The sequence below is a fragment of the Ischnura elegans genome, chromosome 4, assembly GCF_921293095.1.
Source record: "Ischnura elegans chromosome 4, ioIscEleg1.1, whole genome shotgun sequence".
Lineage (NCBI taxonomy): Eukaryota > Metazoa > Arthropoda > Insecta > Odonata > Coenagrionidae > Ischnura > Ischnura elegans.
The window spans coordinates 68,518,683-68,542,713 of NC_060249.1; the positions used below are offsets into that span (position 1 = coordinate 68,518,683).

The following is a 24,031-nucleotide window of genomic DNA, read 5'->3' on the forward strand; positions in this document are numbered from 1 at the left end:
GCGGTCCGCGGACGAGGTCGTCAACCATTCATGGCAGTGATTCATACTCTTCCTTAGATATTCGACTTTGGGCAAGCGCAGATTCGCATGAAATGTGAGAAAAAGGGGCATATAACAGGTCGGGGAGAGGACTCGTCACAAGAAACGCCGAGACGACACCGAAAATCGTTCTCCAGTATACCGTCAACAGGAAATCCGCGAGCGAAATGGGCTAAAGGTAAGCGCCATTCACTTCGGTAAGCAAATGACCACGAATAATTCGATATTATAAACTTAACAACAATTTAGCTCCCTGATTTCCCTGGTTCAGTTACATGTGATGTAATGTCATTACGTGTGCAATAACTGTGTATGGAATGTGAGCGAAGAAACCTTGCGACAACCGCTAGCATGCTTTCACCCAGACATGAAATATGACTCATGATAGTTTTTCTGAAAGTTATAAATGAGAGCATATACTTACTTCATTCCCCAGAGCCTTTTTGATACTTATATTTTCATTACTCACGTTCACAGGCTGAAGTGAAATGTGGTGAGTTGACAGTAGTTCTTAAAACTGACCTTGTGCATCAAAGATTATATGTTGTGCATGCATGTTCTTGAATACTGTTTCCAATGATTTGAAGATAATTTAAGACAAATTTTAGGAATTCTTCGTGTTTATTCTCGTTGAATTCCACTCCTAAGTCATTAAGCACCTTCAAAAAATGTTCTACAACTTTTAAAAAGAATTTCGTCATCTTTGCGCGTGTAAACAGGAGCGCTAGTATCGCACCTGCTGTGGAGAGGGAAATTTGCCCAGTCTATTATCATGTTCACAAATGTAACAACATTAATAACACAGTGAGGATATTCTACGTCCTTTTTCAGATATTTAACTATATTTTATTATATTCTGGAATATATACGTACAGTGAAGTTGCCTGTGGAAATAACCTATTTGCACAAAATCGAAGACTGAGATGATGTCAGAGCATGAGAATTGGAGAAGAAGCGCACTTCGCTTTTTGGAAATATCCAACTTAAAATACCTAATAGCTCGGGAATTCAACGCAGAAAATTTATCGGTCAAGTTAAAAGATACTAAAATAATTACTGTGCCTAAATATTTACCCCTTGTTGTGGATCTTATGGTTGTTGCAGATTTATCAGGTTCTCAGCATCTGTGTCTAAATATATTATCATTACTAACTGCCGTTGAATATTTTTAGAAATAATATTCATTTACTTTCTTTCAGTGGATCTTGCACAGCTCATAATCAATAATCCTAAATTTGCGGAGGGCGTTTTCATCCAAGCTTTGAAGGACATGATCATTAATGATTCGGGAATATATTCTTTACCTGAAACACCTTCTGTATTTGAAGCGCCAGTTAATCAAAGGGATCCATGGAGACCCTTTCCTATGCACATATCTTTTCACTTGAAGGGCATCCCTTCATATTTATTCAGGAGTTCACTTTTGGCATCGAAGTTTTCTACTTGTAGAAACTTGGTAGCTTTTAAGGGGATCCTCATTTCCCTGAGCTCAACTACAAAATACATGTAAGACATCTTGTGTTGGAATTGAACATTTTTGTTATCATGCTGCTACTGCCATGATGAGAGAATATTTATTTAAATAAATTCTACATTTAGGTTTTAATAAATTACCCTTTTTGAAATAAGAACATTGGATATAAGTTTAAAGTATACCCGGGACTAGCTGTGGTGATAACTTTTACGGGAGTCCGCACGATTGGATATAAGGTTGAATGATTTACTACTAATCTAAATAAATATTTTTAAGTCATAGCTATGTGGTGTGGCAGTACTTAAATTTGGTTTATATATCGTATTACATTTATTGGCAGTAATTTACTATTAAGCTGAGATTTTTTCTAAGAGAAGAGATCATGTTGCCCATGCATATATGTCCCAATTCTATTTCTCATTTGAGGAAATGATGTGGGCACATATGTAGTGGTTGGGAGGAACAGGGATTGTCCTCCCCAGATGTACAAAAAATAGACAAGATTTTTAATACGGTTATCATTATGTTTGTTTTGTTTTTTATGGAGTCTTAATCATTTGATTTCTACAGCATTCTTCTTTTTCGGTTGAGGAATTAGAACCGTCTTCACGAAATCCTCTTCACATGGCTTGCCCTCTTTTGCTGCCTGATAGCAACTTAACTTTGGCATGCAATGCACCTACCTCTCCTTCCTTTTGAAACTTTTCCATTTCCTCACACTGTCTTTACCACCAAGCCTCCCTTACCCTCTTAGTTTCATGCCGTAATCGATTGTTTATTTCCCTATACATATTTCTGCCCTGCTCTGTGTCCATGTTCTTCCATCTCCCTCTCTCCTCCATTTCTTTTACTATTGCCACAGTTTCTTTATCCTTCTACTGTCAATGTAGCCAATCGACTTCTCTGCCACTTTGACTACTCCTATTTAAATATTATCCTACCCTTCCTCTACAGTCTGTATCTTTTCAATCTCCCATGTGCTATTTTCCACTAGTTCCTGATATTCTCTCCTCATACTCCCCTTCAGAGCTTCTTCATTCCATTTCTTTTCCTTCCTAACTTTCATAAATCTTTTGAATCTTACATTGCATTTCATGAGAACTAGGTTGTGGTCTGAATCCGCTGCAGGGAAGCTGCGCAAGTTTTTCACACTGTTCCTATACGCCTGTCCTACCATAATGTAGTCACCCTCTCTTCCCTGGCTGAAGCGCTCCAGTCCCCCATCACTACTAGATTTTACTTACCTGGAGTTTCTCTGATTATTTCCTCTGTTCATACACCTCAGCTGCTTCTTCCTCTCTATGATTACTTGTGAGAATGTAAACTTGAATCACCATGAAGTTGGTGGGTTGCACCTCTATTTCTACCACCAAAATCCTATCGCTTACCTGGTCTATACCTACCACACTCTTACCCATCTTTCTGTTTAGTACTAAAGCTACCCCTCATTGACTTTCCTCCCCACACCACTTTAAATAACTCTCTACCCACCACTCCAGTAGTCCCCACCATCCTTCCACCTCATTTCGCATAACCCTAAGATATTTACCCTCCCATTATCCATCTCCCTTTTGATGTTTTCTAGCTTCCCCGCCCTCATTGTTCTCCTCACATTTCACGTCCCTAAATTTATTGCTGCCTTCTCCATCTCCTTTTCTTCATTGCTGCTGATGATGATAAGTCTGTGCAAGGATTTCGTATGTTGATAACCATGAGGACCTTGCAACCTCTTACTGTCTGAGATGGTCACATAGTTTATGCACAGTGCCATTAGCTTATTATCATCTTGATGGAAGGGCAAAAATTATATTTTCCCCAGAAATTTATTTAAATACCACCAAACATTTTCCTAGACTAGATAATCATGTGCAAAATCAAGCTAATGAGTATGCAACAGTGTAGTGACGTGCATTATCCAATCTAAATCAATTTCTGTGGAAAATGCAATTTTGTTCTTTCATTTTGAATGTTCAAAATGTTCATCAAATGATACCTGATGGCATCTATTTTATTATTATCATGGAGTAAAACATCCAGGTATATTGTGTTACTATCATTGTAGGAGATCTGGAGTTTACTCATGCTCGGATAGCATGTGTCCTGAATCAATTAAAAGGAGAATTTCTACACTGTGGAAACAAAATTTAATGGAATGTCATATTTGTTCTTCAAATTTGGTGGAGCATACTGAGGAGAGAGATATGGGTAATAAAGTGAAAGCTATTTTGACCTTAAATGCAGCTGATATTCCATTTAGTAGTGAGGAACCTCTGCTATACAATTTTCAGCGTGGGATAATGGTGAAATTTTATGGTTTGTGAAAATTTTAAATTTAAATATTATAATAATTTTTTTATCTGTACAAAACTTTATCATTCTTTAAAACTCATTCCATTAACAAATTTCACCTGAAGAAAAAACACCATGAAAGGCCAGGTCGCATGATACAATAACCTGAAAGAGTTAACATGAACAAATGGATAACTCAAATGAGAACAGGTTCAATTATCTGTTCATGCAATCTCATGAATGGGTTGGTTACCCAGTACTTTCTCTTGTTCATGCATTTAGACACTAAGTATATACATGCATGTTAATGTATCATGTAAGTAGGTGTTAAGTTTGTTATTAGTGGAGGTTGGTATTCCTTGTCTTAAAACATTTGTATCATTGAGGACTGACTGGCATTTTGGTAAAAATGAATAGTTCAAGGTATGACTCCTTAAAGCAACTTGAGTAGGTAGCTTGAGCTACATGACAGGAACAGTGATGAACTGTGCATCTTGATTAGAGATACCAGGCGAATCCTGTGGCTAAGGCCACCAGTCACTAGTATTGCAGTGAGCATTTCTCACCACTGTAGTGTCATTCTGCTGAGGCCAGGATAGAAAATAGTGCAAAAGAGTATGGGAGAACCTTTTTTTTTGTTTTGATTAATAAAAACTCTCGCGACTGACATTCAGAATAATACACAAAGCATAACAATTGGCAGTGGCATAGCCAGGAGGGGGTACGAGCTGCGCCTCCTCCCCAAAACCAATTAATTTTTGCAGAAAAATGTGAACGTATGAAATTAATTTATTCTAATTCACCAACACTAGGAAGGAAAACTAATATTAAAATTATCGTATACACATTTTTCTTGCATACCTAACCTTAAAATATCATTTAACCTAGGTTGAGTTTGATCAGGAAGGGTTGGATGGAGAACTCATGGTGTATGCAGAAGGGGATGACAGAAATGGTTGAGCATGAGGAAATTGCGAAATGTTCAGAAATGGATGGTTGCCTAATATAGTTGAAAACCACAAGATTCACACTGAGAGAGTTAATGACGAATTGGCCTTGTGCACCTTATTGGCTTTTCAATTACTATAGGATATCATTATTGTCTGTTAATTTATGGGAAAGTGTGATTGAATTCAGTACTGGAACAAGGGCATACCCAGGATCAAAACAAAGGGGGGGGGGGGTTCAAGTTATAGGTAAGATTTAAGCATGGAAAAGGTAAATGAAACCAACATTTTAAGGAAACTAAACTCTTTATTAGTTTTTAAAATTATTTGCTTGAAAAAATATTATTTTCCTTAAAGACATTTGCGATATTTGCTTCTAGCTTGGGGTGGGGGGGGGTTGGGAGGGCTGCTGCCCCTCGCTGGGTACTGGAATTCCATGTACTGGAATTGATGGCTATGGTTGTTATAGAATCATTCTGATCTGATACATCTTGGATTGTTCAAAACAGAGTTGCCGTTTATTTTTTAAAAATCCTCTATATTTCAATAATTTCAGACAGTCTGACTTCTAGACTTAAGCTGGGAGAGCACTACGATGTAGCAGGTTACATGACATCTCAAGGCATGTATGCTTACTATGTGCAGAAGAGTGTTCCTCCTAGGATTTTTCATAGTGTGTCATGGTCTAAATTGGATGATATGCTGCAGTTAAAAGCTGAATTAGGCCATTCACCCTGGAGTTTTTTCATTGCCATTGCTTCCCAGCTCTGCTCTGATCTTTACCCAGTGTCATCATTTCTCCACTTGAAGAGAGGACTCCTTCTTAGTTTGGCATCCTTGGTAAGTGAGTAAGATTAGATGAAATAGATTTAGTTTATCTTGTGAAACAATTATGTAGTTTGACTTGTTAAAAATATTATGATATAGTTTTTATTGGTATAATTATGACTTAACATTAATTTATTGCACTTTATTGTGGTCAGTTTTCTATGCAGTTGAGCTGTTTTCAGATAGTCTCACTTTTCACTATGGAGCTGAATCTTCAAATAACAATGGGCCATACTGAGGGCTTTCAGATGCATCAAACATTACTTTTGCTTCACACTGTGTCTTGTGCCTTTGGCTTCACGCTGCAGGATGCCTCTATGGTCTTCATGGCACCCATATCCATACAATGCAATTTGCCACTATGCTTGCAATATGAGTACACAAAGACTCCAAGCTGCATCAGCAACTGTTTACACCATGCTTTGGATGGCTTTCTGTAAAAGACTGGGTTGTCCTGTAGTGCCCTTACATTTCTTGAATATCAGTCAAGTTTACTGTTGTATTAAGAATTTTTACTAGCACATTGGTAGGTATTTTTTTCCATTTTTTATGCAACATTTGTTGAGCTAAGGCCATAGCCAGCAGGGCGGATCAGGGTGGTGTTTCAGAGTCTCATCAGATTGGCGGTATTGGAAACAGATTCAGTCCGAGTCGATCGGGAACCCATCCTACACTCATCTAAGATTGTCATCTGTTTTGCACCTACTCGGTTATTTTTATAACACCATTTTATTAAGTACTAAAAGGACACACACTTAATATTGGTGCACCTTTTAATATATCTTCTAACTAGTATTTCACTGCGCGAAAATTCAACAGGAAAAAAAAATAGCCTTCAGCAGATTTCGAACCCGAAACTTTCGATATTAGATAGAGTGCTTTAACCATTTGAGCTACCGATGCATCTCATTTCACTACGGAAAAATTATGAACTATACCTAACAAGGTTGTGTGAGGGTGGCTCCGTATAGTTATCACCATGGCTATTCATGGTATGCTTAAACTAATATTTCATATCAAAACGAATGTTTAGGATGTTCACTTGTGAATAAACCAAATTAACTACATAACCTCGTCTAATTTCAATGTAACTACGATACCAAGTCATGCACACAATCATATCAAACTAAACAAAATGTTATTCTTCCAAACCAAAGGACCCATTTCCAATACATTGTGCTACCTAGATATTTTAAAGTCATTACACCATGCATTCCAACTTGTTTCACCTTCTTTTTGCCAAATTACTCGTCCAAATAACATGTAAGCTAACTGCGCCAGCAGTGATACAGTCTGCTCATATATTGTGATAAATAAATTCACTTAGACATATATTACTCTAGCAGAACATCCACATACACCAGCACTCATGAAATAAAGTGGTATTATTTTACTAGAGCCAAATAATGAATAAAAACAACATCATAACAAATCAACCTACGCAACTGGAATGACTTTGCGGCACCTCTACCCCGATCGACTTCTATCCTATTGGAAAGCCTTCCTTGAGTCGATAGGAAACGGTCTGTAGCGCACATTGTCTTACCGATAGTAAGTGACGTAGAATCCGAGTCAAGTCCCCCGATCTGCTCAGAACCGGTGACACTGAAACATCCTCCAAGAGGTTTACGCACCCCTAAAAATTTTATGAGATACAATCGTCATGGAAACCTCTGAAAACACATCCCCCAAAATGAATCTCCTCTCCATATGAGCACCCCTAGAATTTTTTGTGGTAACAACTCTAGTTGAGAGAATAAATAGTTGATACATATATAGTCTAATATTCAGTGGTGCAGCAATGGGGTGGGAGAAGGGTAGGGGTAACAGGGGTATTTCTCGGCCCGAGGCTACAGGTTAAATTTTTTGCTGGGCCACATTTCTCTTTTAGAACAATGGGTAATTTCTTTTTGGTAGGTTTGCATGAGTCAACCAATACATATCCTGGCTGTAGGGTCAGAAAATCTACCAGCCCACCGAATCATGATGTATGCTTCACGTATAGCTTCTTCCTGTGTGGTACACAGTCATCAACAACCAATCATGGGGAGAACCAGATGGCAAGAAGAGCTGACTGGTGGTAACACTCTGTGGTTTGATGCTGGATCACTTTATCTAGCTCAAGGAGGTATTTGCTACAAGGGAGTGTGGAGTAAACAAAACAGGGAAATGCAAACATCAGTTCTCTCTGGTACGTGAGATGACATATAACAATAATAATGCTGGATAAATTTGCTGTTTCCATAATATTTATAATGTCTTATTGTTGTATCTAGTGTATAGTGTTAATGTTTGCCTTTTTCTTACAATTATGCAGCTATAGAGAAGGGACATATAGCAATAGCGGCTGAGAAAAGGACAATTACAAGTGACTTAAGGCTTCCTCTCAGGAGTGCCGTTTGGACTCATTCTTGCTCAATGAAAAAAGACAAACTCCGACCTCTCATTGAGTGAGTACTTTATTTTATGGATTAGGTTAACTGATTTTAGGCTTTATGTTACCATGTTGCAGATACTCTTAGATGCCATTGTACAAAGCACTCAAGCAGGGATTGGTCTCTGAAAATCTCTGCCATTGCTGGGATTCAAACCTGAGCCCAATGGGTGGGAATCCATTGTACCAAAAAATGGGCTTGCTCACGGATTTTCTTTTATTGTCAATTTGATGTGGTTAGGAAAATATGGCTGTATTTTTCCATTCCCTGCCTACTTGGCAAACTATTCCCAATGAACAATTGACAGCCTAAACCCTGTCACAGATAAAGTTGATTGTGTCACAAACTCATTTCTCCTCAGTGTTGTGCAAGGGCAGGGGTGCCAACTTACAAAAAATATTGGGGGGCCAAACCGGGGACCTTGCCCTGGTAAATTTTATAAGTAGTGAATTTTAAGTTTTTAAGCATTTTAGAAGAGTCATATGATCAACATTAGAACCCTGATCACTCGAATCTCGAAATCTGGACACTCCGGGTAAAATCGACAAGCCTTACACATTTTTCCCTCACATCTGTAACAAATTTTTGGGGGGGCTCGGGCCCCCTCAGGCCCCATGGAGTCGGCGCCAATGTGCAAGGGCCTTGGATGGTTCATTGTTGTTGATACTGTGAGAAATTTGTTCCCTCAGTTAGTGGTTCTCCCTTGATGTTTTAATGAATCAGAATTCTGATATCATTGCAAACTCATGGAGAGCGGGTGGCAACTTTCACTTTTTTTCTACTCTATGTATTACCGGTTTCATCATCCTTGGGTACTGTCTGGCACAGAGGCAGGAGGAGATTTGGGGGCTTCAGCCGCCCAAGAAACACCATATACACTTTGAATCAAAGGAAACACCAAAGACAAATTAAAGGAATTATAATTTTTTCCATTGTGGCATATCTACCTGGAGTACAACTGCCGAGGAGACCACTAGCCCAGGGGGAACCTATCCTCTGACAAACCTTTTTTCAATATATTTAGCTACTTTTCATAATGTTTGCCAATCACGTCTGAAATGAATTTAACTTTCAGCATTATTCTAACAAAATATTTAGCTGATTTAATGAAATGCATGGTTTTTCAATGTACACGAATTGATAACAAAATATATTTTGTTATCAATTCATTATCAATGAAATCAATTATCAATAGATCAATGATATATCAGTATAGGCAACCCGCATACCCATCAAGCTCACCCCAAAGTTGTGCCTGGGTACTATCATAGGTTATATTATTAATTTTATTAAATCTAACACACTGTTACTTACCATATTATCTACAAGAATATTCCATAATTTTAAGCCATAAACGGGGTTAGAATTAATTTGTGTAGATTTAATAGTAATATAACTCCTTTTCAGTGTCTTTGGAATACCATTTACAATTGAAATGGAATCAAAAGAACATGATGATGTCATCCAAAATTTAATCCAAAATTCACATTCTGGAACTAAAAAGCTTCAAAACTGGGAATTGGGGACAAAGATGGTCAGTGTCAAATTAATAGAACTAAGAATAGGAATTCAACTAAAAGTGATACTTCAATATCTATTTATTAAAATTCAGGCCCTTTTTTTGCTTCTCACTCAAGTCCTGGTGCTGTAAAATTCAAATTGACTTCACTTATATCTATTCAGATTTCATTTGATTGCAACATAATTAACTATGCAATAAATTAAAACTTTATGTTAAAAAAATCTTCTTTAAAATTTTATTATCTAATGCAAAATAGCTATTTTTATGTCTTGAGTACATTTTTTTACAGCTTTTAAGTATTCCTCTGTCTAATGAGTAAGAAAATGAAACTTAGAGAACGAGACTAAAAGTTTTTATACTGCATATATAAATAAGCTGAAACTTTCTCTTTGTTGATCAAATGTAAGATCTGTGTTGATTGGACTGAATCACTTCATTATCTCTCATTGCAGTTCATTCAGAATTTGACTTCAAACGATATAAAAATGGATTCGAATGCTACAAAGTTAATACAGGATTACTTCGTAGCAAGTCGGCGTTGTCGTGGACTTACAGATTCAGATCATTGCTTACCCATAAGATCGATAAATGTGATGCAAGTATTTTTCCACCTTCCTCAGGAGCATTTTGATTTTTTTAAATATAACATCCTCTTTAAATTATGAACATCAGTTTACAGAGTTACATACGTAATTATAATGGGTCATTTGTAAGAGGCTTTGATGTTTTAGAGAAGTGTAAGAGACGCACCCCTATTTCGAGCATCGAAGCAAAAGAAAAAAAAAATTGCTGCATTTTTTTTATCCTAATGCTCGGTGTTGCAGACGTTATCAAATTTTCCTCTTTCAACACTAAAAATTTACGTGGCATTTTTTCAGCTAAATTTACACGATACGCATGGCACTCTGAGATAAGAAGGTATTCACTTGTAGCCTTGACCTCGTGATGCTTACTAGGTATGGTCGGATCGGATCCAAATATCCACCGTTAATGCCCGTCAATTTATACTTCGGATCCAAATTCGTTGAAGAAATAGAATCTGAATTCAAAATTTTAAATCAATGATTTCGTGAATGCAACATCCCATCAGAATGAGTAGAAAGAGTCCCGATCCTCTCTTCGCCGTTGCTCTATGATGCTTTTCCTATTCACGAAAAATTTTGTTTAAATGCTCTCGTAAGAGTATTGCAATAGAATTGCAACTGTGGAAAATTTTACGGCAAAACACGACAGGCACACTGCATGAACCTTCCCAAGAGATCGGACAATAATCTGGGAAATCTCAGTGTCGTAGGATAATAATCACGTCGTAGATTTCACTTAACCACACTTGGCCCTCCATCAGCCAATGACTCTGCCTTTTTTCCTTTCCGTGACCCCACAGACCATAAATCACTTGCCTCAAAGGAAAATATCAAGTTATACAGGAGCAATGGAAACATGTTTCATCCCTACCCCTCACCAACTGACCTTTTTCGGTCTACCAGCTTCAATTCTCCCAGTTTCTGGAGGCCAAATGCTAGGTGAGTCACTTACTGAGCTCGAAGATATCTCTATAGCTTTTGGCAATTGTATGATTGTACGCATGAGGTTAAAAAAAGAATGAGACTTAACATGATGCATATCTGACAGCATTTGAGTTTTTTAAGCGTCGCATGAGCGCATTCAAACAAGACGAGATGTACTGGAAACTTCAGACAATGCAAACTGCGTGTATCACATTGCTGTGCCTTCGCCCCTTTGCTTCTAAGGCAACTACGTCACATGCAAGATTGGATGTAATCTTCCCTTGCTCCTTTACTCATAGCTTGAGAGACGGAGGGAGCACGCTCCTTCCCCTCGACCTCTCCTTCAGCGCTCTTCATTTATAAGTATTTCCGATTTCTTACATCCACCATTTAGTCCAACAATGTACACACTCGTTCAAATTTTTTAAACTGCAGGTTTTGACACCAATATGATTTTCATTGGCAATATTCCTTATAATAGCGTCTGAAGATGATTTTTGAAAAATCAGGTCCTTATCGTGATGGAAATTTCTCAGCAAGACAGATGTTGACTATTAACCAGGTATTGTCCTTCAAAACTATGCATTTCTTTACGTTTGATATGCGATTACTATTTGCAGTATAAATGCCGCAGGATGCCCATTAGTGGCAGTAAATTTAGCGTGCCCTACGGAGTGAAAAGCCCTGCACGATCTTTTCCATGTTCCCTTCTGAGGTACCAACGTCACGGCACGATGCTAACTAGCAAGAAAAGCATACCAGACCATTTTTAAAATACCTCACTAAGGGAGAAACTCCCCTGCCTACCGCATGTTTTTGACTTAGGGTTTCAGATGACTGACTCACACTGAAAACAAAGGCCAATCAGTTCCCCTTGGACTTGCGACAGGAGACGAGGAGGGGGGAAGATAAGAAGTGTAAGAGTGTGTAAGAGATGCACCATCATTTTCGGCTGCAATTTCTCGGAAAAAAAGTGTGCCTCTTCCACATGCTTTTAGGGTAATTAGGGGCTGTTTAGAGCAGCAGAATTCTCACAAGATAAACTCACTTGGCAATGCACACAAAAATGTGCATACATAACAGAGTAAATCATCTGTGTATATTTTTTATCTTGAGATGAGTTTAGTATGTTGAGATAAAAAATAGATGCGGCTCAGAGGAATATTATTTAGTGAGATGCAGTTTTTCTTTGGCGAGAAATGTCCATGGAGTCTCCTTATTTTTTCACCAGCATTAATGTTCAATATACGTACAATACCCTTTTTTGGAGAGTATAAGATTCTGCATTCACGAATGAGAAGTTTTTCTCAGTGGGAGACCCAGGAATACTTTCTGAATAAATTTGTGTACTTTAATTGCATAGACAGGACCAGCTCACTGATAGGATGAATTTATTTTGAACTCCCTACCTTGAAAGAAGTTTATGTTTTTTAATTTAAATGACCCATACTATGAAAATACTTCTCCTTAGATTAAATGGACTCTCCCTCTCTCATGGACTGTTTTTATCCATCAGAATGCAGATGGCAGAAGCTCATGCACGGATATCAATGCATCCCACAGTCACACAAGCTGATGCCCTAGCAGCCATTAATTTAAGTGAAGAAGCTTTGTTGGCAGTATATGGGCAATCTTTGATGCCAGTGACTAGTACACTGAGAATAAGCCACGTAACCAACTGGTCCCAATTCAGCTTTGAGGTAAGCAGACATTCTTTTAGGGAGGTCGCTTATTATTACGTAATTATAATGGGTCATTTACCATGCCTTGTTCAACTCAATGTTAAGATTAATTAATCTTACCCATTTAAGTAATATTTGATGCTCTCTCCTAATAATTTGAGTCTTAAAGACTGCTTTGGTGTACTACATATCCAAATTCAGTCATGAAGTTGTGGAGTTAATTTTTTGTTTACTTTCCTGTGCATGGCATTTTCCTGATTTCACCACCCCCTAAACTTGTCAAGTACATTCTATAAACCACCACACATAGTGTAACTAGCCTTGGAAAGTAAATAAACATGTATACGCCATGTATTATGGTTCTCTGGAGACACAATACAGTTGGAGGGATCAGGAGTATGAAGAGTGATTGAATGATAGGGGAGTAAAGCACTTGAACGATGGGGATTTCACAGCTTTATCACTGATTCAAAACTTTGGCAATGTAATCAGGAATGTGATATGCAATATGATTATAAAGGAAGGAAACAGTTTGTTGTGAGAGGGTTCCTCATGTGGGTGAGATACTTGGGTTATATTTTCACAGGATGAGCCAAGAATTCATGGCATTAATGATGCAACTTGCAATTGTAGTACATATGTAATTAGCTGCAGTGAAGTCATCTCAGGAGGTTTTGAAACAATTCTTACTTTGAAGTAACTAGAAAACATATTTCATGACTAGTTTTAGGCTGCCATTAAGACAAACTGGAGCATATTTGGAATTGCAAAAGCAAAATCTCATACAAATGCATCGTAAAATAGTATTTGAGTAGAAAATTTCCTTTACAGAAGTAAGTTTCTGTACTGGGCCCCTTGCTCAGACTTCATTCTAGGGATGTTTTGTAATTTTAGAGGTTCATTATGGAAGGTTTATCTCCATAAGAAATAATCATGCAATTTCACTTTACGGAGATTTTTTGTTCATGGATTCAACTGTAGTTTTATGGAATGGACTCAAAAGAAAGGAAAAAATTCAAAGATTACCGAGAATTGATTATGTATTCATCTATTTCAATTATGCCTTTGGGATTCACCGTCTATTATGATGGATAATTGAATCTACCTTCAATTTTGAAGAGTTTTACCCAAACTTTCCCAAAAATATTTTTAAAAAATTTATTAAAATTATGGCTGTCATTCTTTCTCTGGCCTTTCACAATTTCCTTTAAAGAATTTTTTGTTAAAGGCTGTTCTTTTCAGGTTGACAGACACATGAAACAATTTGGTAGCTGGCTTGATAAGTACTTAAAGGACTTGCTTGGAGAGTCAATGCATCAAATGCCAAGAGAAGAGTAAGGTTTTAGCTTCCAAAATCAAGTATTCTTAAGAAAATGACCAAATGCATAGAACTCACAAGTTATTTAATGTAATACTGAGATCAGGCATGATTCAACATATACTATGCTCATGCTTTATTCCAAAGAAGTACATTTTGAAAATGCTTAATTAGGGATACAATTTGTACTGTATGTGAATTTTTCATCATGTTCTTAATAAATATCAATATATTAATTAAATTACTCACTTTAAGTAAGATATTTACATTAAAAAAAAAAAAAATTCTTACCAGGAACTTTTGCACACGTAAGTTAAAAATAAAAAACCGTAATTATCAACAAAATAGTCAACAAACACTTGAAGTTAGGTACTTTCATCAAAATCTTGACAGCAAACACCAAGCTAGGCTTCATTCAAATTTTTAAGTTCGATACATAATGCCTTCACACAAGACTAGAGGAGTTAGGACTCTCATCATACTGGCACAGGTAAATGTAAGTAAAACCTTTCAACTGCTTTTGGGTGTGAGACGATTCTTTTCTGGCTCCATGAAATCATTTACCATGGCTACGACCATTTCGTGCAAATTTGACTTAAGCTCTTCCACATCCCTGAAAGAGAAAAATACATCAAAAATTGAGTATGGCAAAGACCTTTTGATGCACAAATTGGAAAACAACAAGAGGCATCCTGAGGACACAAAATATTGAGATGACTGGGTTGGTTTAATCAAAAAATAATAAAAATGGCGTAATTATCAAAGAAAAAATTCAACTCAATCATTGGATGAAATTGCACAAGTTACAGAACTATTTGCCACCCAACCCATTCAATGGCATATACTTACTTCTGATCGGGACTTGCACAGAGTTCTGTGTAGTATTTTATTTTTGGTTCTGTCCCACTGGTACGAAATGTTGCAACCAAACCATTATTAAATTTAAAGGTGATCATTTGCGATGACTTAGATACAGGTAAAACAGCTTTTTCATCAGGTTGGGATGAGTCATAGCCAGTAGTTAAGTCTCTCACACTGACCACTTCATATCTACCTCCCAAGATACTTGTTGGGTACTGAAAAAGAGGTGAAGTTTACAGTAAGCTATTAGAACCAGTAAAAATGTTAGTTCTACATATGCCCTATGTAAGGGAGGCAGTTATCCACAGGCACAGCCAAGATCGGAATTCCGTGAGAAAAGGCATCAAGAAGCTGGGTCCACATCCAATTTTGAAAATACATACAACCAAATAGTACCTCTTACAATACATACAACCAAATATGTAGTGTCTTTACCTCTCCACAGTTCCTACTATGTAGTAACTAAACCATTGTTTAAATTAAACACTGCACAATATTTAGACTAAATTTATTTCCACTTTAAGAGTTTTGTAGTACAACAAAATGCATTGTGCAGAAATAAATTTTGTAGAAATATTGTGCAACAGTGCCGTAACTACGGGGGAGGATGAGGGGCAAAGTCCCCTTTCTACTTTTGACATGTAATAATTGCATTTGCCTAAAGTTGAAAATTGTTAATTAATATTGTGGCAGTGAGACAAGTCAGTGAATACAGACTGCATGATGGTGACTGAGGATTCAGGGAAGGTGAGCACACCCTGTGATGCCACCACCCTTCCCCTCCCACAAGTTTGACTGGACTCCCGCTGCCTGGTGGGGGGGAAAGGCGTGGCCTCCCCCAGGCACCCTATAACATATTCCTAGTCATGCCACTCTTGTGCAATATCTAATTTGATAAAAATCAAGAATTTCAACAACATTGTGCCACAAATCATACATGATATAACTTAAGCAAACTACAAAATATTTAATGGGAAATCAAAAAAGAAAAAGATATTTTGACTAAGGGTTGATATCAAGTTCATAATCAAAAACCACTGATTATTTTTGGTTCTGTGAACTTTTAAACAACTGGTCCACTGTAAAATAAATATTGATTTGTATTATCATAACCTAAGTTAAATACATTATGTATTTTGAAAAATAGAAATATGAATTTAGGTTTTTTTCCAAAATGTTGATGAAGTCCATGCATAAAAATTAATTAACTTACAGTATTTGGCTTTCCTGAATAATTTCGAAGTCTTTTGAACATTTGACAAATTACTTCGGGCTCATAACAGAGGTAGTAAGAATTTTCACTGATATGGAATCCATACCTGTCAAGATTGTGAGACGTAAAAGAAATGTGTAAAAATTATTCATTCAGGGCACGATATCACTAAGAGATACAATTTAAAAAGAGATAAAGGTAAGACTTAAGGTTAAAACATTAAAAGAGTGATTCCATTAACAAAGTTACGTCCAGTGTCTACACTTATGGACATAAATTTCCATTAAAATATTTCACAAGGGAGAAACATTTTCAGCTTATTTTATCACATCAGGACACAATAAAATTCCTCAATAAGTAAACACTCACTTTGAATATATTTCCTGCAATTTATCCATCAGTGTTTTCCCTTCTGTCTCAAGCTGTGCGGTAAGCTCAGCTAGGTGCACTGCAGCAGATACTCCATCTTTGTCTAATACAGCAGTTCCATACATAAATCCAATTGCTTCCTCAAAGGCAAAAAGAACTTTCTTCCCTTCTTTCATGAGATCATAGGCTTTGTTCCCCATCCATTTGAACCCTGTTAGTGTTTCCTGACACAAAATAATGAATCCAAAGCCAACATTTATAAATTTATCAAAACGCAATGTTTTAGAAAATTTGAACTGATTATGACTGAACTCATAGATATTTTAATGCTTATAGGCAATGAATGTATTATGTACTTTCAAGCAAGAAAGATCCTTACTTACTGATAATAGTCTTGAGATTTAAGATGAATAATGGTGGAGCTTAGCAAAAAAATTCTGAAGGTAGCTAATTCAGATTAATTTCTTTCTTGACTCAAAATTTTTATGGTTTTGGTGAAATTTAAATTAAGCTAGTTTTTACCAACAATATTTGTTTATTATTTTTCTCTCTCTTTTGATAAAATATTGCGGTCACAAAGGATTAATTATTTTAGAGATCAAAATCCAATAAAAATAGTGTCAATGCACAAAACCTAAATTATTACATATTTATAAAATTATTTTTTTTAATCATGACATTTGACATGCTCTATGTAGCAGCACTCCAGAATCCTCTATAACCTTCACCTCTTGCTGAGGTATATCTTTTACGACTGCAGTGAAAACATCATTTTATATGCAATATTTTAACTAGCCACCATTAAAGTACATGAACATTTTTTAACTGGCTCGTCACAGTAAATAATATCTATCATTAGGGCAAAGAGAATAGCTATTACTTCTCCTCTATTATTTAACTTGTTTATCCGATGTTTTTTAATAGTCACGATTATAAGCAAAGTAGTGGAAAATATTTCATTGCCATTAGTATTTCTTCAAAGATATCACTGTGGTGCGATGATATCAATTTTTTACGTCCCATTATTTCAATACATCTCATTATTATTTTTTTGTACACTTACCACAAAATTAAATCCCTCCACTTTTGCTATACTGCCCAGTATTTGTGAAGACACTGTACTAGCCAGCAAGTAAATGTCCTTCACATCCACATCTGGATGTTTTTTCATGTAACAATGGAAGCACCACCAACCGAGTAAGGCTCCTAATTCATTGCCTGAAAATACATGCCACTCCTTTGTGCTGCAGGAGAAAATAAAAGTAAAAGAAATTAGATGCACAGAACACGAGCAGTTCTTCCACATTACATTGCTACAGTCACATAAAGCATTTTAGGAAAGTTCCAGCTAGACATGATTAAACACATCATGTTTGATATTTATTACATACATGGCTAACCATATTGCCCACCCTTACAGAACCAGCTGAAAGGGTGGGCAACCTCTGAATTGATAACCCTGGGGCTAAAGTTTGAAATCCATGTTAGACATCACAAAAACAGCAGGGCGCATACTGTAAGAGCTTGGCTGAAAGGAATGGGTTCGGGGAAGATGCAGTAAGGAAAAGCAATCATGGGGGGTTCTGTTTAAACTGTTAAATGGAATTCACAGACTACACGGGGTACAATTCAACCGTTGGCCATCTCACACCAGACTCCCCAAGTCCTAAGAGTCCCTTTCTGAATAGGCACATTCACATTTCTCCCCTCCACTCCTTGTCACTGTTCCCCACATATCACAGACAGTCTTCTGCTCATCCTCGGGAATGTGAACGACTCTTGGGGATGGTCTCCCCCTCCCTCCTTCTAGGCCATAGCTGTAACTCCCATACTCACCTCCTGAGGGCAACAGACTTGTCAAAAGACCCATGCACTGGCCACCTCAGCCTTAGAACTAAATATGTTATCTGAGTGATGCAGCAAATGCAAGGAAGCGGACAAGAGGATCTGGGTTGAGTTGCTTAAAATACATTTGATTTAGGTAATTATAAGCTTCAGAAAGGTGCTGAATTGCAAATACATATGAGTATAATTTTTTACTACCTCTATTTTGAAGAAAATATTTAAATGACTGTCGTACTATTGGTTGATGATGATAGTAATTAGGTGTTCAAATCATTCCCATAGTAAATTTAAAGACATCCTACAAGGACAGTAGGGCAAAAAAAGATTTTTTCACAAAAATTCTCACCTTCAAAACGTTTTTTTTTCTTGGCCTTATTTTATCAGATATGCATGAAATTTTATCTCAATCGGATGTAGTTAACCAGTGCCGTATCAAACAAGTTTAACCCTTTTGCTACAGCTGATTCCACAAACCTATCTGTTGCATGCAGCGAAAAGAAATGGGTATCATGTCTCTGTAGCCTTTTTCAAATAAACTGATATTCTTAACGGGGGGGAAAGAAAATTATTCCAGAGTGCACGACAGGGAGGAAGAAAAGGTGCATTCAAAGCAGATTGTCAAGTGAACATACCAGTTACATTCATAGCAGGGAAAGGCTTACATGGGGATTTAATCAGGAAATAGGCAGTGATTGAGGTTTTTTTACCTTAAGTGATGGTGAAAGTCGGCAATTAGTAATATTTTAATTAGTTTTAATGAAAATAGGATCGACTGATGTAGTTCATATCAAAACATATACAGTGGAACCTCGTTAAAGCGAGTACGGGCTATAGCGAGACCCCCGCTATTACGAGAGATAGCCGATGCACCGGCAATTGATCCTATAATAAGCATGTAAAAAATTTCGTTTTTACGAGGCCCTTTTGGTGTTGACTCTCGCCATAGCGAGGGTTTCACCGACGGAAAAACTTACACCAAGACTTCTTAATCTCTGTAATTGCTAGCGATCTGCTAGAAATGAAGTTAATGGAGTGCTCAGTCTCAAATTTATGTGGTAAACTGTCGTTCGATAAATAAGTAGTTAATTTTGGTGAAAATATTGTGGCATTAGCATTCGGGAATGCTTGATCTTCTTTTGTTCCTCGGGCGGCAGAAAGCAGTCGTCAGCATACCCGCACGTTCATGAGTTGCATGAATAGAAAGCATTTGATGGAACACACCATGGCCAAAAAAACACCAAACACGTCTAAGCGAGAAAATAAAAATAAAGGAGTAATATGAGGTATATTGGCTATTATTTGCACCACCTCCGGTAAAGCGACAATTCGCTATAGCGAGTGTTTATTGGTGCACCGTGGGGTGTCGTTTTATCGAGGTTCCACTTTACATTCTTGAAAGCAGATACTTTCCTATCAATTTATTCATTGAGAAAAATAATATTTTCATTGCTCTAACATTTCACCAAGGATATAAATTAGGTAAATATTTCATATTATAAGAAAATTATAACAGCTATAAAACTACTACATAAGCTGAGTACCTAATTCAAAGCTTTTAACCTTTTTATTTCTAATGGTGCGCTAAATCCTATTTATTGGTCAGAAATGGAGAAAGATATCCATGAAGTAAACTTTTGTCCACCTATGGGTGAGAAAATTGACCTTTTCTCCACTCTTCCACCTTGCCTACCATTTGTTTCATGAAAATATGTTTATTGAAAATCTGTTTAAAAAACCAAGAAAATTCCACATGAAACATATGGTTGATTCTTCTGACAGAAAAATACACCTCTGCTATCATGGGCATGGATTTAGGGGGAGCACAGGGACATGTACCCCTACCCAGATACTTGATTCCCTGATTATGGGATTCCACTTTCCTTAGCTTTCTGTAAACCTCTTAGAGATACAGAATCACATGAGATTATTGTCCTACATCATCAAATGAACTCCATATCAAGTTAATTGAATATTGGTGCTTTGAACAATTCCCCAGGCAGTCAAATCTTCTGTAACGGGCACGTTAATTTATAAGTATTCTCTTACAGGGTGACTGCCAATGTCTTAATGCCTCCACGACTTGCCTATGGAGGCAGCTTGCAGGGTATTAGATACTGTTTCTTTTTATAATGCTAAGGCAGTCCCTGATTCTAAAATTTCCCTTGTCTCAGTCATGCGTTGGGCAAAATGTAACTCCACATTCAGGAGTAGTACACTGGAACATTGAAATTGAGATGAAATCTAAATGGTTTTTTATGATTTGTGAAAGATTTAGAGAACTTCACGATCCTGAAATGGACAATGAAAAGTTTTTCTCTTTCACAAGAGGCTTAATGCTAGAAAATGATGTTGCCAACTAATAGTTTTTTGTGAAATTTAAATAAGAAATTCAACACGCTAAGGAACAGAGTGCTTGTTTACAGATAACAGTGAATGTGAAGTAATATGTCACTTTATAATGATGTTTGTACTATAAAACATACCACGAGAATAAATTTAGCATGAAAAATTCCACCTCACCACATCTCATACAGCTCTCAACATTCAAATGGACTTCAGACTTTAATAATTTGAAATCTCTTCATCCAGAGTTAATTGGAAATTTGAAGTGCACAGTTATGCTATCATTTTGATAACAAAACAATCTGGTGACCTACATCAGAAGCTATCAAATCCTTATTATGAGGGGTATTGCCTCAGTCTTCTGATGTGGGCGTTAGATTAGATAAAGAAACATATAGAGTGAAGAGGGTAATTAACCCAAAAACTAAAATTTACCTAACGTGAACATTAATACAGTGGAACCTCGTTAAAGCGAGTACGGGCTATAGCGACAACCCCGCTATTACGAGAGATAGCCGATGCACCGTCAATTGACCCTATAATAAGCGTGTTAAAAAATTCGTTTTTACGAGACCCTTTCGGTGTTGGCTCTCGCCATAGCGAGGGATTCACCGCCGGAAGACTTTCATCAAGACTCCTTAACCTCTGTAATTGCTAGCGATCTGTTAGAAATGAAGTTAATGGAGTGCTCAGTCTCAAATTTATGTGGTAAACTGTCATTCGATAAATATAATGATTGACGAAACAATGCTTTGCATGATTTTTATTCAGTGCGGCGCTTATAAATTGTTTGAATAGTTAGTCGTTATTAAGTAAGGAAATTTAGTGATGCAAAAAAACTTCGCCTTTCGTCTGGATTTATGCTTACGTTTATCGGATAGATGTTTATCTGTCACCGCACCACTCCTGTTCCTGTATATCTGTTTGCAACAGGTAAAGCGACAATTCGCTATAGCGAGTGTTTATTAGTGCACCGTGGGGTGTCGTTATATCGAGGTTGCACTGTAATTAAAAAGAACTACACATGTTATGGAAGTAGGGAAACTTCATTTAGAATTAATTATTAGAAAAATTTACTTTTTCATATAAAATTACCAGAGGAGAGGAGTGAGAAATCCTCAAATTAAAGCTAAGAATATTAATGATTAACTGCATTTAATTGGCCATTCTGAAATTCTGGCTGAATTGTTATGATTGTTCTTGCCTTGTGCATAGCAGTTCCATCTACTCTAAGGTCAGGGCATTATTATTGTTTTGCAGCAGCAAACACATGAAGGTTAAGTATCATTATATTAGGGAGATGGTGAGAAAACGGGAGGTTTCCTTCCGGTACCTCAATTCAAGTACATAATAATCTAGCTGATATGTTTAAAAAGCCCCAATTAGGGATAAAGGCAAAGGTTTTAATATGTTTAATCTGTAAGGAATGATTAGATTACATGATGATATGTTACATTTTTCAAATTATGTACCACTGTGTGCCAGAGATGCATGTAGTTATGTTTCTGGTTTTTTTCTCACTTCAAGGGCTATAAATGCTAAATATTTCCGAATGTGTGTCCAAGAAGAAATGTCATAAGGTCATAATGTCATAAATGTGAGGATGGAATCATTTTTACAACTTAACCATTGTTGATTGCATCATAAATGGTTGTTATAGCTGCACTCATGTAATTAATGAATCCTGAGGGGAGGTGGTGGAAAATGCATTATTCAAAATGTTAGTAACATTCCTGTGTTGGCAGCAAATTTGTTTGCTGCATGATGTAATTTTGTTTCTTTAGTTAAGCATCTACCCTTTGCTTCATTCACCCAAATCATTCAAAGTACTCTTCTAATTAAATCTCTGATAATTTCCTAGGGTATTACACCAATTCACCATCTAATTTTATAATAGGAATTCCCTGATAGTGAAAGATATTATTTGTGAATAAATTAAACATAAGCATGCACCTTTCATTTTTCTCTGCTACAGCAAGGCGGTCAGCATCAGGATCATTGGCTATGATAATTGTGCTGTCGTTGTTGTCAGCAGTCTTAAATGAGAGATCTAACGAACTCTTTCCCTCTTCAGGATTGGGAAACTCTACAGTAGAAAATTCAGGATCAGGATCTTGCTGTTTTGTAACTGACACAAATGGCTGTTGAAAGGGAAAATACAATTTTAGACATTTAAACAGACACTTCTATCCCTCCCAGGGTTGAAACTGTGGAGAAATACATTGTTAAGGTCTTAAAACAAGCAATCACCAAATTCATGAAATACAGAACACTTGTGCTGGACCAGATAAATTAACAACACAGAAAAAACTATAGTATGCATATAAAAGGCAATTGATTTATGAAGATATCCTTTAGGCAGTCCTTCTTTAAATCTCTGAATTAATTTCTCTCTCACATCTCTAATGCCAACACATGTTGATATAAAGTCAACAACTTGATTTAGTCTATAAGACTTAAAATAATTGTTTACAGCGTCAAAATATTCTTGACCATTTAAGAAAAAATAAATTGCAGTACTCAGTGACAAAAGAACCTCCTTCTACTGTAATTAGCACCGACATTCAAAAATGAACATTTTGACACCTGAGTATGAGTACATACATAAATTCAGATCTGTGGAAAATCAATGCAATTTCAATGAATTCTTCTTGGTTTCTCAACTAAGTTAACGCAGTCGTACAACCTATACGACTGAGTTAACCTGGTTGAAAACCTGAGAAGAATTCATCAATACAATTCACCACCAGAAATTAAAATTATTTTTATATTTTTTTAAACTTACCTTAAACTTTGCAACTTCAAATGCTTCCACCATATAAGGGTATCCAACCCCATGCATGGCAGTGTATGTGAATTTGATTGGCGTGTTGGCATTCACATTTGGAAATAAAACATCATTGCTAAGTATGTCATAATACATTTTCATGACATGACACAGTGGGTCTTTAAGGAGAGATGATTTAGATAATATGCTTGTATCCCAGGATGTTTCCCAAGGACATAAATTATTCAATATACTTTCTTGGATTCCTTTGTCATGAGGTGATATAATCTGAAAAAAATAATTTAAGAAAGCATAAAGTGGCCATATCATATAAAAAAAGAGATTAAGTACTTCCCCAGCTCATTTTTCAAGTAGTATGTATTGAGTTAAATATTGTTATCATAGGCTACCACAAAGACAACATAATAAACTAAGTAGCTACTGTAGCTAAGCTATGACATAAAAATAGGCATGGTATACAAAAGGGAGGATGGATATTAGTGTGGATGAGATGGAGGATGGATATTATGGTGTATTAAACTGCCACTGAGTGGATATGAAGCCAAGATAAAATAATATCAACAATTCCAT

General features: G+C 36.6%; 2 protein-coding genes and 1 long non-coding RNA gene across 13 annotated transcripts in view; 1 reads left to right on the top strand and 2 right to left on the bottom strand.

Moving 5' to 3' along the window:
* LOC124157645 (minichromosome maintenance domain-containing protein 2-like) lies at positions 1-14,283 on the top strand. 9 transcript variants are annotated; one of them, XM_046532549.1, is made up of 11 exons: positions 779-823; positions 915-1,152; positions 1,239-1,545; positions 3,576-3,826; positions 5,306-5,589; positions 7,495-7,768; positions 7,895-8,027; positions 9,420-9,546; positions 9,987-10,129; positions 12,559-12,742; positions 13,967-14,283. In XM_046532549.1, exons 2-11 carry the CDS (start codon positions 963-965, stop codon positions 14,060-14,062), a joined length of 1,989 nt encoding a protein of 662 aa, XP_046388505.1. In that variant the 5' UTR covers positions 779-823; positions 915-962; the 3' UTR covers positions 14,063-14,283. The 9 variants fall into 9 exon arrangements, with proteins under 9 accessions (XP_046388514.1, XP_046388510.1, XP_046388513.1 ...); XM_046532550.1 differs by having other exon boundaries at positions 821-1,152; positions 13,938-14,283; XM_046532551.1 differs by having other exon boundaries at positions 822-1,152; positions 13,953-14,283.
* On the bottom strand, positions 495-736 carry LOC124157650. The gene is made up of 2 exons (XR_006864633.1): positions 699-736; positions 495-606 (listed from the first exon to the last, which is right to left on the bottom strand). It is a non-coding gene; the product is annotated as an uncharacterized LOC124157650 (long non-coding RNA).
* Positions 14,107-24,031, bottom strand: part of LOC124157646 (phosphoglucomutase-2) — a 20,695-nt gene continuing 10,770 nt past the window's right edge. For all 3 annotated transcript variants that reach the window (XM_046532560.1, XM_046532561.1, XM_046532559.1), the window contains exons 6-12: positions 23,459-23,728; positions 22,627-22,814; positions 17,549-17,729; positions 16,486-16,709; positions 16,117-16,222; positions 14,892-15,118; positions 14,107-14,655 (exon numbers count right to left, since the gene is read on the bottom strand). In XM_046532560.1, the coding sequence (XP_046388516.1) occupies positions 14,553-14,655; positions 14,892-15,118; positions 16,117-16,222; positions 16,486-16,709; positions 17,549-17,729; positions 22,627-22,814; positions 23,459-23,728 (1,299 nt within the window). In that variant the 3' untranslated portion in view covers positions 14,107-14,552. The remainder of the gene's footprint in view (positions 14,656-14,891; positions 15,119-16,116; positions 16,223-16,485; positions 16,710-17,548; positions 17,730-22,626; positions 22,815-23,458; positions 23,729-24,031) is intronic.

Bases quoted from the DNA above. Each gene is read 5' to 3' on its own strand.
- LOC124157645 (XM_046532549.1), top strand. From the start codon at position 963: ATGATGTCAGAGCATGAGAATTGGAGAAGAAGCGCACTTCGCTTTTTG. The intron at 5,590-7,494 runs GTAAGTGAGTAA...TCTTTTTGGTAG, and splicing joins TTCTTAGTTTGGCATCCTTG to GTTTGCATGAGTCAACCAAT. The intron at 10,130-12,558 runs GCAAGTATTTTT...TTTATCCATCAG, and splicing joins ATAAGATCGATAAATGTGAT to AATGCAGATGGCAGAAGCTC.